Source organism: Micromesistius poutassou (assembly GCF_964030765.1).
Source record: "Micromesistius poutassou genome assembly, chromosome: 8".
Lineage (NCBI taxonomy): Eukaryota > Metazoa > Chordata > Actinopteri > Gadiformes > Gadidae > Micromesistius > Micromesistius poutassou.
The window spans coordinates 9,219,020-9,232,400 of NC_140278.1; the positions used below are offsets into that span (position 1 = coordinate 9,219,020).

Here is a 13,381-nt window from a genome sequence, read left to right on the forward strand (position 1 = left end):
GGTGTAGATGTCCGAATGAGTGAGTGTGTATGGACCGGAGCATATGGGCTCTATTGCATATGCTCCGGTCCAGATTGCTTGGTAGCGATCTAAATGAGCTGCTTCGGCGCAGCGTGGATTGTTTAGGTGGACAGAAAGGGAGGGAAAGGGTGGGTGGTTGGTAGTGTGTGTCCCCAGCTTAAGCCTCTGGAGTTAAGAGAGACCCTTTGCAGTTACCATAGGAACACTTCAGCCTACTGATGGCCAACATCACACTGCGGACCCCCGGTCTGTAAACAAACACTAAACAATCAACCACCCCCCCTCTCCTTAACATCCCTCCATCTATTGCTAGGCTAATGGCATCTCATCGTGTTAGAGTCAGCCCAGAACACCCCCATCCTTCCTCTCCTCCAGATTGCTGCACTCTGATTGGGTAAAACAAAACAACAACAACAGCAGCAGCGTCAATAACAATAAAGCCTTCTCAAGCTGGACAGACCAGACACATTTGAAGACGTCTGCCCTTCTCGGAGCGACCCCATGGGAAGGAGACACCAATTTTGAAACAAGCCCATATTGTTTGCGGCGCAGGGGGGACGTTTTTGTGTCTGATAGTGCCGATATCAGAGCGGATCACACCAGGAACTGTGTGTGACTTTCCTCAAACAAAGTTTCAGCTTTTCCTCTGGCGAGGGTGTTCAAAAGGAGAGAAAACGTTTTGTTCAGGTGAAGGGTCGGGGGGAGAAAAAGTGAGGGCAAAAAATCACCATCAGGGCAGTAAGGCAGTACCGGGAACCTCTGAAGCCCTTCCTCTCAGCTACTCCTGCCAGAGGGCATCCATCTTCGGAATTGAAATCTCTGGTTGGCTGACCTGCGTGTGAAAGCGGCGCGTGGCGGTGTGTTGATAGACAATTGGTCTGGGGAAAGCGGCTAACAGGGCACCAGACCATTTCAGAGGTGCGACCCACTGCAAAACTCACTCATCTGATGGGTTAAAGACGTTTGGTGGCCCTGACCTGCAACAATGTCACGTGACATTCGTGCTAGTGGTTTCGTGCTAGTGGTCGCTTTAACACAAACATCGGCAAAATCAAAAGATCCCCGCTAATTAATTTGAAGAAGGGGGCCGCCGCCGACAGGAAGTGCTTACGTCCAAGAGGGTGGAGGAGAGTTGACGTAGCGGGCCTGATGTAGCGCAGGCTTAGGGGAGCAGAGCACCTGGTGAGTTGTTGATGAGGTGTGAACCAGGTGGACCACCACAGCTAAGCTCCCCCCACAGCAGGGGGGAGGACATGTGTGTGTGGAGAGAGAGAGAGAGAGAGAGAGAGAGAGAGAAAGAGAGAAAGAGAAACTGAGAGACAGGGGGGGGGGGGTCGGGTGTGGTGATGGATCAATACGATGGGACAGTATGAGGGCAACAGTGTTCAAATATTTAGTCAGAGGAGATTAAGAACTGTGGGGAGTGGATTAATGCCGTTTGTTTTATCAGGTGCCTTATCCCCCCACCCTCTTAACAACAAAGGACCAGAGAAAGACAAAAAAGCAAAAGCAAACGAGGAGCAAACACAAACGGCACATGAGACCAGAATTGAATCTCATATCGCCTTTTTATTTCCTCTCAACACATTTTTTTATTTAATAAAGAAACTCGACCAGCTATTATCTTTCACAATTAAGGATAAGAGATATGAAAAAAAAAATGACAATGAGCCAGTGCCGTGCGCGGGAGAAAGCTTGCGTCAACATGGAATCCTATCATATTCTATTAAATTTCCAAGAAGACCGCCATCTCTTCCCCTCTTTTCATTTCACCACAACTGCTTATCTGTGCTTGCATTTTTTTCCCCTCCTCCTGCTGTCATTCCAGTAACCCTTCATCTCCCCGGCTCTGTTCCTCGCTGGCTCCACCTGGTTATCTAGCGCCTGCAGTTGACTGCTTCTGTCCTCTGGGTGTCAGCACCAGCCACATGATGAAGGAGCCGTGCGCTCCTGCTCTCTCTCTGTGCTACTGCTGTTACTCGCTCACTCTCTCGCTCTCTCTCTACTACTACTACTGACTCTCTCTCTCTCTACTAATGCTGCTCTCTCTCTCTATACTGATGCTCTCTCTTGCTTTCCCTACGATTAATGCTCTCCCTCTCTATATATTACTGCTGTTCTCTCTCTGTATTGCTGCTCACTCTCTCCAATACTGCTGCTCTCTCTCTTAACTGCTCTCTCTCTCTCTCTCTCTTTGCTACTGCTGCTCTCCCTCTCCACTAGTGCTGCTCTGTCTCTCTCAACTGCTGCTCTCTCTCTACTATTGATGTTCTCTCTCTCTGCTACTGCTGCTCTCTCTGTACTACTGCTGCTCTATCTCTCTCTCTGCTACTGCTGCTCTCTCTCTACTACAGCTGCTCTCTCTCTCTCTCTCTGCTACTGCTGCTCTCTCTCTCTACTACTGCTGCTCTCTCTCTTTTTGCTAGTGCTGCTCTCTCTCTCTCTCCGCTACTGCTGCTCTCTCTCTGCTACTGCTGCTCTCCCTACCTCGCTGCTACTGCTGCTCTATCTTAACCTTTGCTATTGCTGCTCTCTCTTCTGCTGCTCTCTCACTCTGCTACTGTTGCTCTCTCTCACTGCTGCTCTTTCTCTCTCTACTGATGCTTTCTCTCACTCTCTGCTGTTCTCTCTCTCTCTGCTACTGCTGATCTCTCTCTCTCTCTCTCTCTCTCTCTCTCTCTCTCTCTCTCTCTCTCTTCTACTGCTGCTCTCTTGCTCTCTGAAACTGCTGCTCTCTCTCTTTGCGAATGCTGTTCACTCTGCCTACTGTTGCTCTCTCTCTCCCTCCCTCTTTATGCTGCTCTGTCTTTCTACCATTGCTCCCTACCACTGCTCTCTCTATTCCTGTTGCTCTCTTAACCACACTCTCTCCCTCTTTTTCTATAATTTATCTTCTCTTTAGTAGTCTCTCTGTCTCTCTCTTGCATATACCTAGCCACTGTACATTGTCCACACAAAAATATAAACAGTATTTTTTAGTATTTTAGTCTTTTATAAATGTTGTTTCTCATGTTGATTTTTTATTTATCATGTTTGACGTTATCTTTAGGAGATAAAAACTCTACCCCCCGCCCAGAGACACACGTCAAAAAATAATTATACTTTCAGGAAAGAGCATGGGAGGGAGAGCAAGCAGGAGAGAGAGAGAGTATAAGAGAGCTAGAGAGAGGCAGAGAGAATAGGAGAAAGAGAGAGCGAGAGAGAGAGAGAGAGAGAGAGAGAGAGAGAGAGAGAGAGAGAATGAGAGAGAGAGAGAGAGAGAGAGAGAGAGAGAGAAAGAGAGGGAGAGGGAGAGAGAGAAGCTATTAGCACACATAGACAAATGCAAAGCTCTTTCTAAGATAAAGTTACCGTACCTTCATTGATTTGTGAGGCTATCTTCTGGAAGGGTTTGGAGGGCTTTGGGGGACGTTGCCCAGTATTGACTATTTAGAAGTGGAACAGAAACCAGATCTGGAACAGGAGATGGCTTTCCAGTCATCAAACCGCTCCTAAGAAGCCAAGGTGACTTTAGGTATAAGTTCACTGTGGAAAACTGGCAAGATGGGCCGTCACAAAGACACACAACACACATTAACACGCTCATAACATGTGGACAGAATTGCTCGGCCCACAGCGATAAAATAGCGAAAGCAAATATATATTTACAATGTACTTTAATAGACCAGGCAATGCAGCACAGAGAGAAGCAGCACAAGTGTGACGGTGCCTTGGTGTGTGAATCTGCGTGCACGGATCGAAGTTTGCGTGTGTTTCTGTTTGTGTGTGGGAGTGAGTGTGAGAGTTTGTGTGCGCCTGGGCATCAGTGAGTGTGTGTTCACGATTTAGAAGTCAAGCCAAGGTCAACCAGGGGTTTCCTGCGTAACGGTAGGTGGTTTGGGTTCTGTGATGGACAGAGGGACGAGAGAAGACCTTGATGAATTATTGAAAGTATAATGAAAAGTCCTTGGGGAGACACACAAAAAATACATTGTAATACTACCCCCCCCCCCCCCCCCCCCCCCCTCCTACTCCCTTTTCCAACAGTCTGATTATCGGGCATGGAAAAAAAAGTCCATATCTTAGTCGTCTATAACCCAAACCGCCCCCCCCCCCCCCCCCCCCATCATTCTTGTCCTCTGCCTTTCTTTGCTCTGCAAAGAAATCATCTGACAGAGGCTCCCTCCGTCCTACGATCTGTCTCTGTCTCAGTCTCTCTCCTGCTCTCTCTCTCCCCCTCTCTCCTGCTCTCCCTCTCTCTCTGTTTGCGTGTTCTGTATTCATAAAGCCTTTTTGTTCACAATAAAGCTGGAATTGTCCTGGATAGGGAGCTGAAGGGGATCCGGCTGTCGCTCGTCTGTTCTCATAATGAAACCTTTAGCCTTAAACACCACTAAGAGTGCACCGTGGTGACACCAGCATGCCGGTGGCCCCTAGCGTTCTCTGGGCCACCATCCATCGCTGTGTATTTCATTTGCAGCTTTGTTTGCGAATGTATCATTGATTTATTGACTGACTGAGGATTTCACTCTTGTTATTTATGAATACTCAGATCAAAGGCTGCCTATTTTTTTGTCAGGATCGGTGCGGTCAAACACTAAATAAAATGCTAATCTGCAATTTCACATCCAACGATAAACAGTTGAACTGCCCTGTGTGAGCAGAGAACTCGGCAGATATTGACTGGGATGGCTAGTGTCATTGTGCATGGGGAAGGGAATCATTCTCTCAGTCTCTCTGCCTTTCTCTCTATGTCTGTCTGTGTTCTATGTCAGCATGATACTACAGACATTACTGCTGGTTCACTGGGCTGGATTGTGAGCGTGTGTGTGTATGTGTGTTTGTTTGCGTGTGCCCTCAACACTTTCCCTTCACACCCCCCCCCCCCCGCTCCCCCCGCCCCCTCATCCACAGAAAATGTATTTGTGGGCAATTAGAAAATGTGTGTGTGTGTGTGTGTGTGTGTGTGTGTGTGTGTGTGTGTGTGTGTGTGTGTGTGTGTGTGTGTGTGTGTGTGTGTGTGTGTTTGTGTGTCTAGCTGTGCTTGTCTGAACATTGGGCAGCTCTGTTCAGTAGATTAATACATATTTTGTCTACCTGCAGAGTCGAAATAAGGCCCTCTCCTGTGCCATTAAACATTCATGAACAAGCAGGACACAAAGAGTGAGAGAGAGACTAAGAGAGAGAGAGAGAGAGAGAGAGAGAGAGAGAGAGAGAGAGAGAGAGAGAGAGAGAGAGAGAGAGAGAGAGAGAGAGAGAGAGAGTTCCTTCATGCTGTTCCTTCCCTATCTGAGCTCATCTTAATGGAGGGCATTAAATCAAAATGGCTGGACAGGGCGCCTCTGAGATATGACAGCATTTATCACGCCTCTGTTTCCTAATGACAGGGGAACAATGGAGGGAACACCGCTAACAATGTGTATGTGTGTGTGTGTGTGTGTGTGTGTGCGTGCGCGTGTGCGTGTGCTTGTGCGTGTGTGTGTGCGTGCATGATGCGTGTGTGTATGTGTATGTGTCGGTCCCCCAGAAGGCTGGAGTGTGTGGGGGCAGTGGGCTGAGTGCAGCAGTGACTGCGGAGGGGGGGTCCAGACCAGGAGCAGAACGTGTCGTTCGCCCCCAGAAGAGTCCTACCTATGTGAGGGCGTGCTGGAGGAGGGCCGGCCCTGCAGGAACGCCCAGGCCTGCACAGGCGCACTCGGTCTGTAGAGCTCTGTCTGTCTTTTTGTTTGTCTGCTGGTCCGTCGGTTTACCTGTGTGTCTGCTGTGTCTGCTGTGTCTGCTGTGTGTCTGTGTGTCTGTCAGTCTGTCGGTCGGTCTGTGTGCGTGTGTCTGTGTCTGTGTGTCTATCTGTATGTGTTTTTTCTGCGCATGCTTTTTACTGTGCATCCACATACCTAGTTTAAGTTGTGTGTGTTTGTTTTCCATTGTTTGTACGTGTGCGTCCCCCCTCGCCCCACCCTCAGTCATTGTTTTCCGCAGAAAGAGTGCATGTTGGGAAGGAGACTTTGGCATGACATCATTACCAGATGATGAACCAAATGGTCTTCAACGACCGAGATCTGGAACAACGTTCAATACCAGGCATTACAGAATCAAAATCTAACATTCACATAAAATAGTGGATTAGCTTCCCTGTTGATTACTCGGTAATTTGTTATCCGGCATTTAGCAAGCAGTAATTACAGCTATGATATGTTACATTAACGTTTCTGTTTGAGCAATTACCCAAATAGAGCAGATCAATTTTTTTTCTTTTGGGACAGAAACATAATTACAAAATGCAAGGGCTACAAGCCACAAAATACTGGCATATAACGCACAGCACAACACAATGATCAACACAAAACTTCCCAAGTCTGGCTGATGCATCCCTGCCTGACCCACCACGTCGCCAGGGAGTCCCCCCCACTGAAATGGTGCTCTGCATGACTCAACAGAGGCCCCGGGTTTCTAACTCTCATCCCCCTACCCCGGCCTTGCCCACCACCACCACCACCACCACCAACCACCAACCACCACCACCCCCCCCCCCCCGATCCCCCCCTTCTTCCCAACCTCCCCCCCCCCCCCTTTTAGGTAAAGCCCATCAGCTCTCTCGCAGCCAGTCCCTGCGCTCGGTGGACAACCGCAAGCGTGATGAAGCAGACAAGGTGCGGGGGCGGACAGCAAAGCCCACAGACAGGTAAGACAAACGGGAAGCAGGGAGGGAGCATCAGTCACCTCGCCCAGCTGGGGTTCACGCTTGGTAGCACAGCGGTACCGGTAGCCTAGGTAAACCACAAAAGATCATCTTGACATGCACATCTTTCAAAAATGCCCCCCCCCCCACACCCTCTCTGAAAAAAATGAGTGCCTGCTGGGGATTAATTCCAACATGGACCCTGACTGAATCGTTGTAAAGCTGTATTGTTTTGAATGACGTCATAAAATAAGTTCATACCCTAACTGTGTATCCTGATTCCATACGGAGTCCCTCCCCTACATCCTTCTGTTGCAAGTCGACACATGTATGTTGAGTTTGCAATCTTGACATTCAATTATTGGATAGCCATGACGGCCGCATCGTCTCACCGATTGGCCAAACACAACCTGCTGCATCCCTGGCAATCATGGCCGTTGGTAGATTGAACTGACATATCCTGAGGCAGGTGGCATCGAATTCCCTTTGAAGTCGATGCAAAGGATATGACACGGGACACCCTGAAGCCACACAAAACAAAGCACACAATCAGAAACACAACCTGCCCTTCATCAAGTCACGACCATCTCATCTTTCAGCCAATGGCAGAGTTGGACGGGGGCTTGGGGAGGTTCCTGTCCTGCATGCTAATTCGGCTCTGGCTCCCTTTCCCTTTTTGTTTTTTCCCTTCCCTCCCTCCCCTGTAATCCCCCACTCTTCCTGACCCACCCTCCCTCCCCAGTAGACTCACCCTCCTCGGGGGAGGAGTGGTCGGCATGGAGCGTGTGCTCGGCCACTTGTGGGGAGGGCTGGCAGAGCCGCACGCGTTTCTGCGTCTCCTCCTCCTACATCACCCAGTGTAGTGGGCCGTTGCGGGAGCAGAGACCCTGCAACAACTCGGCAGTTTGTCCAGGTAAGGCCATCTAGTGAGGGCCCCCCCTCCCACAACTCCACTCCCTCCTGGCAATCACAACAACCCCCACCCCCCCCCCCCCCCACCCCCCGGGGCGCGTTCATCCTGCCACGTCTTGCGTCTGACCAGCTTTCTCCCGGCACTTGACCTATCGATAACAGCCCCACCTTATCCCTATGACTCGTCTGAACCTCTCGGCTTCTCTGCACACTTTCTGTTGAACACTTTACCTCCCCCTCGCCACACACACACACGCGCACACAGTTTGCGGTGTGCTCACGACCACTCTAACAGCAGGGGAAGAGGCTCCTACCAGAGATCAGATTGTCAAACCACCACAGGACCAGGGGCAGTGATAGACCACGGCCGTTTTCGATTAAGCTCCCCAGGTCTTTGTTGATCAGAGAGCAATGCACCGTGCCCAAGATCTTCTCGCTGCACTGAACATTTGTATTCAGCCTTGAGGGTAGGCTTGCTAAGTATCAAATGCCTTGTTTGAGCAGCAAGTGCCCCTGCTCGTCGACCATGTGAGGTGAGTAGCAGTGTGAGGGATTACCCCTAGGGATCCCCACCACATGAGCACACAGAGAACATATATATATATATATATATATATATATATATATACTGCATGCTAGGGCAATAAAGTTTTTGAGTGTTTGAGCACGAAACACATACAGAGCGCGGTGAGGCCGCAGTGGCGACCTCTGAGCCCCTGTACAAACAACCACCGTAGTGAAGGCTGTGCATCGCTGCCTCCGTCTGTGTCTTTCTGTCTATAAATCATACTCTAGCCGCTCTGATTGCAGTGCACGGCGTCTGGGACGAGTGGTCACCCTGGAGCCTGTGCTCCTCCACCTGCGGCCGGGGCCACCGGGAACGCACACGTTCCTGTAAGCCCCCACAGTTTGGGGGAGACCCCTGTCCAGGACCGGACAAACAGAACAAGTTCTGCAACATTGCGGTTTGTCCAGGTGAGGAACAACTTCCCACGTGATTATAAGAATCGTGTTCACAATTGGTCCTTTGCATGCCACAGCTTGACACACAATTTCTACTTAAAATAGTTGATTTCTTTTGAGAGATTTTGAGATTAATATTCATTAATCTACTTTGATTTGTTGATTTGTGCTTTTAATGGTTGAACAAGGCACAGTGAGGTAGAGCGGCATTGTGAAATGAGTTGAGAGGCATTATGAAAGGAGTTTCCTATTGTGAATTCATATTAAAGTGCTTTTCTTAAATCTTCGTGACTGCAATGCTAATTCTTTGGACATTTTCTTAAAGATTACATTCTTATTTAATATTTGGACTACACCCTTTAAAACTAAAATCTCACAATAATAACGTTTCAAAAAGGGGCACAAAAAACTAAAAACACACAACGTGTTATCAGAACAAGAAACATTCTGTCATTCCAAACAGCAACCACACCAGGGATTTACACCAGGGAACAGTTAGAATAGAATATAATGTGACTTTATTGTCCAGCCTGGGGCAGAAATGTGGTTTTGGCCACACACATACACACATTACATAAATAACATATCGACACATATCACATGAAACAAATCCATACTCCATCCATCCAACTGTTTGTGTTTGATCGGGTCTTGTGTAATAGAGCAATTATATTGCAAGTTGTATCTTTCCCCTCTGGTGGGCAAATCAGAAAATTCAGATGGAGAGTTCATCCGTTTGATTACCCCCTGTGTGAATAATGCATTACGCCTCCTTAGCTTGCGGTGCATATTATTGTTGTCTCCTTTCAACCCCGTGCATCCTCAGTGGACGGCGTGTGGAACGAGTGGTCCGGTTGGAGCTCCTGCTCCATGACATGCTCCAACGGGACCACCCAGCGCACGCGGGAGTGCAACGGGCCCTCCTACGGGGGGTCTGAGTGCCACGGAGGCTGGATGGAGACCGTGGACTGCTTCCTCGGCGACTGTCCAGGTAACAAGGGAGCATGGCGAAGACAGATCTGCTCTTAGTATTTCCATAGAATTGATTTTAAAATGGCAACGCTCACCGACAAATCACTCCAGGGTTCGGGGAAATACATGAAGGGCATGCTCGTGAAACACAGACCCTCCAGGCCATTAGGATGGAATGGAAAAGGCTGCTGGTCGGGAGGGTTAGGACATGGTGAGGCTGTCCATATGCTGCAACCAGCTAGTACAGACTTTCTGAAAGCTAGCCCCAATTTTAGCACCTTTTAAGTCTGCTTTCTTGCAAAGTTTGTATGCAAGTACAGGGATGTATTTTTCTGATCTGTATGTGATTAATATATATCAATTGGCTATATTGATTTAATTGTTCTGTCTCTTATTGCTAATAATGCATTCATTTGAACAAATGAAATTTCAATTATTTGTATTTTTTTCTGTATTGGTTTCGGTTTCTTGTTTTTTGGGGCGGGTTATTTGGTTGTAAAGCACATTGCATTACTTTTATTACTGCTATATAAATTAACTTGGCCTGTCTTAAACCTGTACATTCATGATGTATAATCCCAACATATGGCCTCTGGTTACAGTGGATGGAAAGTGGCAGCCGTGGACCTTGTGGACCGGCTGTTCTAAGACGTGCGGGGGCGGGAGCCAGCAGAGACAGAGGGTCTGCTCAGGGCCCATCTTCGGGGGTCAGCCCTGCCCCGGGGAGCAGGAGGAGGTGCGGCAGTGCAACGAGAAGAGGTGCCCTGGTAGGACCCCTGCTGAGTCACTGTGTCGTGGGGGGACGGGGGGACTGACAGATGCAATGTCGGAAAGGGAGAGAATGTTGAAGTATGTATCCTCTGCATCCATTCTCACCTGTTCCGCATGTAGAACCTCATGAGATATGCGGGGAGGACAACTTCTCCAACGTGGTGTGGAAGATGACCACAGCCGGTGAGACCGCTGCGGTACGCTGCCCACCCAACGCCATGGGTGAGTCACAACCGGCCCTCTGTTATGTCATCCGGAAGAAGGGAGACCTCTGCTCTAAACACTTGTCATAATCTCCCTACAGGACTCATCTTGCGCCGTTGCTCGCTTGATGAGGAAGGCATCGCCTACTGGGAGAATCCGACTTTTATGAAGTGCATATCGAATGATTACCGTAGCATTCAAACTCTGGTAAGCAGGGAGAGGGGTTCTGGCATGTGTGTCAGGTGACTGGCATAACAATGCACGAATTCATTAAGTGTCTTATAGACATAATTGTTGAGCTGGCTTGATTGTTCTCACATGAATAGCACAGCACGCTGTTAGGGAGAACACCGGTTCTGTTACAGTTGGTTTTTGAAAACCTCAACAGGAGTTATTTTCAAATGGCTTTTATTATGCTGACATAGCTATAGCTCCGGATTCTCTCAAGGGAAATGCTGCAAAAAAAAAAAGATGTTTGCTCATAAGATGAAACAAAGCTGTAAAATGAGCCCTTAGCAAGCCCATTGGTGTCCCCCCGGACCGATGAACCTAAAGGCTAATTGATCCTGCTCCCTTCTGTCAGACTCGGGAACACTTGTCAAAGGCACAGCGTGGCCTCGTGGGAGATGGAGTTTCAGAGGTGATGACTAAGCTGAGGGTGACATCCAGTGACGGGACCAGCTACAGCGGCGACCTGCTGGCCATAGTGGACGTCTTGAAGAACATGACCGAGATCTTCCGGAGGGCCTACTACAGCCCCAGCACCGCTGACATGAGGGTGGGTGTGCAGAACTGAGAGAAGAGAAGATATTAGGACACAAATTGCCCGGCATTATTTACATTCCAGATTTCAGTGAAATGCGCTTTATGTCTCTCACCAAGTCCACTCACCACCCGGCGATGCCTGATCAGTTCTGTTGCTTTTCAGAACTTTGTCCAGTCCGTTAGTAACCTGCTGATGGAGGAGAACCGGGAAAGATGGGAAGAGGCACAGCTGGTTAGTGGCGCTTTACACCTCTTCAACCCATTTCATCTCTCTCACTCACACATCTGCCCCTTGGCTGATAACGAAGACATGCCCAGACGAAGGTTCACAATGTTCTCGGTGTGTGTCTAAGTAAATGGAGGAACAAATAAAAAATAAAAGATGATTTAAATTTAGATTTTTGTAAAGCCGTCGGCAAAGAAATCCTGCTGGTGTAGCATGCTAGCTGGTGTTTATGCTTAATTACTTAATTAATCAATTCAACAGCCCATGGTCATCACGCTCTATCTTTCTGTTTGCCCATGCTTTCCTTGGTGAAGTGTGTCTCTGCTGACTGGCTCTAGGGGGCCTCACACACTGGCTCAGGAGCCACGATCGGACAAATGATGCATGTGGGAACATAGTTGATGCATTGTCATCTATCAAGAACAATAATGAATGAAATCTGTTATCAAAATGAACTAAACCAAAGGGGCCGCCACAGGACTCATTTCCCGGCCACCATTGGCAACAGAATGATACAATGAGAAGAATGAGTCTGTGTGTCAACCAAGACCTCGTGGTTGTTAAGGGTTTTTCCAAAGTACCCCAAAATACACTACTAGACTAATATCTCTCCAATCTGTCCTAGCTTGGTCCCAACATCAAAGAGCTCTTTCGTCTGATCGAGGACTTTGTGGACGTCATCGGCCTGAGGATGAAAGACTTCCAGGACATGTACGAGGTCACCGAAAACCTAGGTAGGCCTTCTTTTAATCACAGTATTGATTATTATTATATCGTAATTAAGGCTGCGCTCTTTTACCTGTTTCACCTTTTATATTTTTAAAAGGTTCTACTCTATTTGTGTTTGTAAATAATTTAGAATATGTTACATGTTAAATATCCGAGATACACATATGCATAAGGAAATACTGCCTACAGGCTCTTGCCATAGCAAAGGACGGTTATGTATTGACAAGTTTCATGGGCATATGCTGCTTATTGATTCACAATGACTTAATGTTGATGCTTGAGTCCAATCATGAATCATTTTACCCCCAAGTACAACCAAGGAAAAATAAAGTTTGCTGTGAGTTGAGTGACCTTGCTGGCATGGAGATAAACTGTGTTGGGGTTTGAGTAGGTAGACAGCTACTGACAGCGTCGGGTAATTGGGGACTGATGACCTATTAATAGCCATGCCAGTTCGCTTGTCTGGAGCCAACTAGCCACCCACGCTGTCAAACACACATGTACCAGCATTTGACCTCTGTGTCCCTTTGTTAACTTTGTAAAAAACACACACCCACACACTGCATACACACAGGCCTAGCAAACATCTGTCCCGATCGTATCGAATCTATTCATACATCCATCCAACTATCCAACCATTTATCTGTCCATCTATATATCTATATCTGTCTGGTCTATCTCTAAGATAACAAGATACAGCATGAAAAAACAGTACAGTACTAGAAATTGAAAAAATAGAACATTTATAACAAGAGTGCGCACGTATCTTCATACACAGTATGAAGATACCATTCATAGTAGTGAATGGAACGCTGAAAATAATGTCGAAAACAATGTCTATGTCTCTCTGTAACCCGTCTACCACAGTGCTGAGCATCCACAAGCGCCCGGTGATGGGCAATGCGGACATCAGCTTCCCAATGAAGGGCTGGAGGGGCATGGTGGACTGGGCACGCAGCTCAGAGGACAGAGTCACCATCTCCAAGAACATTCTGTCCAGCGGAAAGCCAGGTGGGTTCAGCACCACTGCTTACTACCGCCAACTGAATCATTGAGCAGACACTGTTATCCAAAGCGACTTAAAGTGATTTGTTTTTAGAAACCCGGCTGCATGGGTAGGATTTGGGAGTTGGGTTGTAAACAGAAGGAGCAGAAAAGAG

General features: G+C 48.0%; 1 protein-coding gene across 1 annotated transcript in view; it reads left to right on the forward strand.

The window, feature by feature from the left end:
* Positions 1 to 13,381, forward strand: part of adgrb1a (adhesion G protein-coupled receptor B1a) — a gene marked incomplete at both ends in the record, with an annotated part of 49,035 nt that overhangs the window by 9,514 nt on the left and 26,140 nt on the right. The window contains 13 exon segments of the mRNA XM_084471907.1: positions 5,528 to 5,689; positions 6,577 to 6,652; positions 6,654 to 6,682; positions 7,425 to 7,592; positions 8,402 to 8,566; positions 9,381 to 9,545; positions 10,129 to 10,293; positions 10,418 to 10,519; positions 10,602 to 10,708; positions 11,085 to 11,279; positions 11,430 to 11,498; positions 12,118 to 12,226; positions 13,089 to 13,232. Coding sequence (XP_084328033.1) covers positions 5,528 to 5,689; positions 6,577 to 6,652; positions 6,654 to 6,682; positions 7,425 to 7,592; positions 8,402 to 8,566; positions 9,381 to 9,545; positions 10,129 to 10,293; positions 10,418 to 10,519; positions 10,602 to 10,708; positions 11,085 to 11,279; positions 11,430 to 11,498; positions 12,118 to 12,226; positions 13,089 to 13,232 — 1,656 coding nt within the window.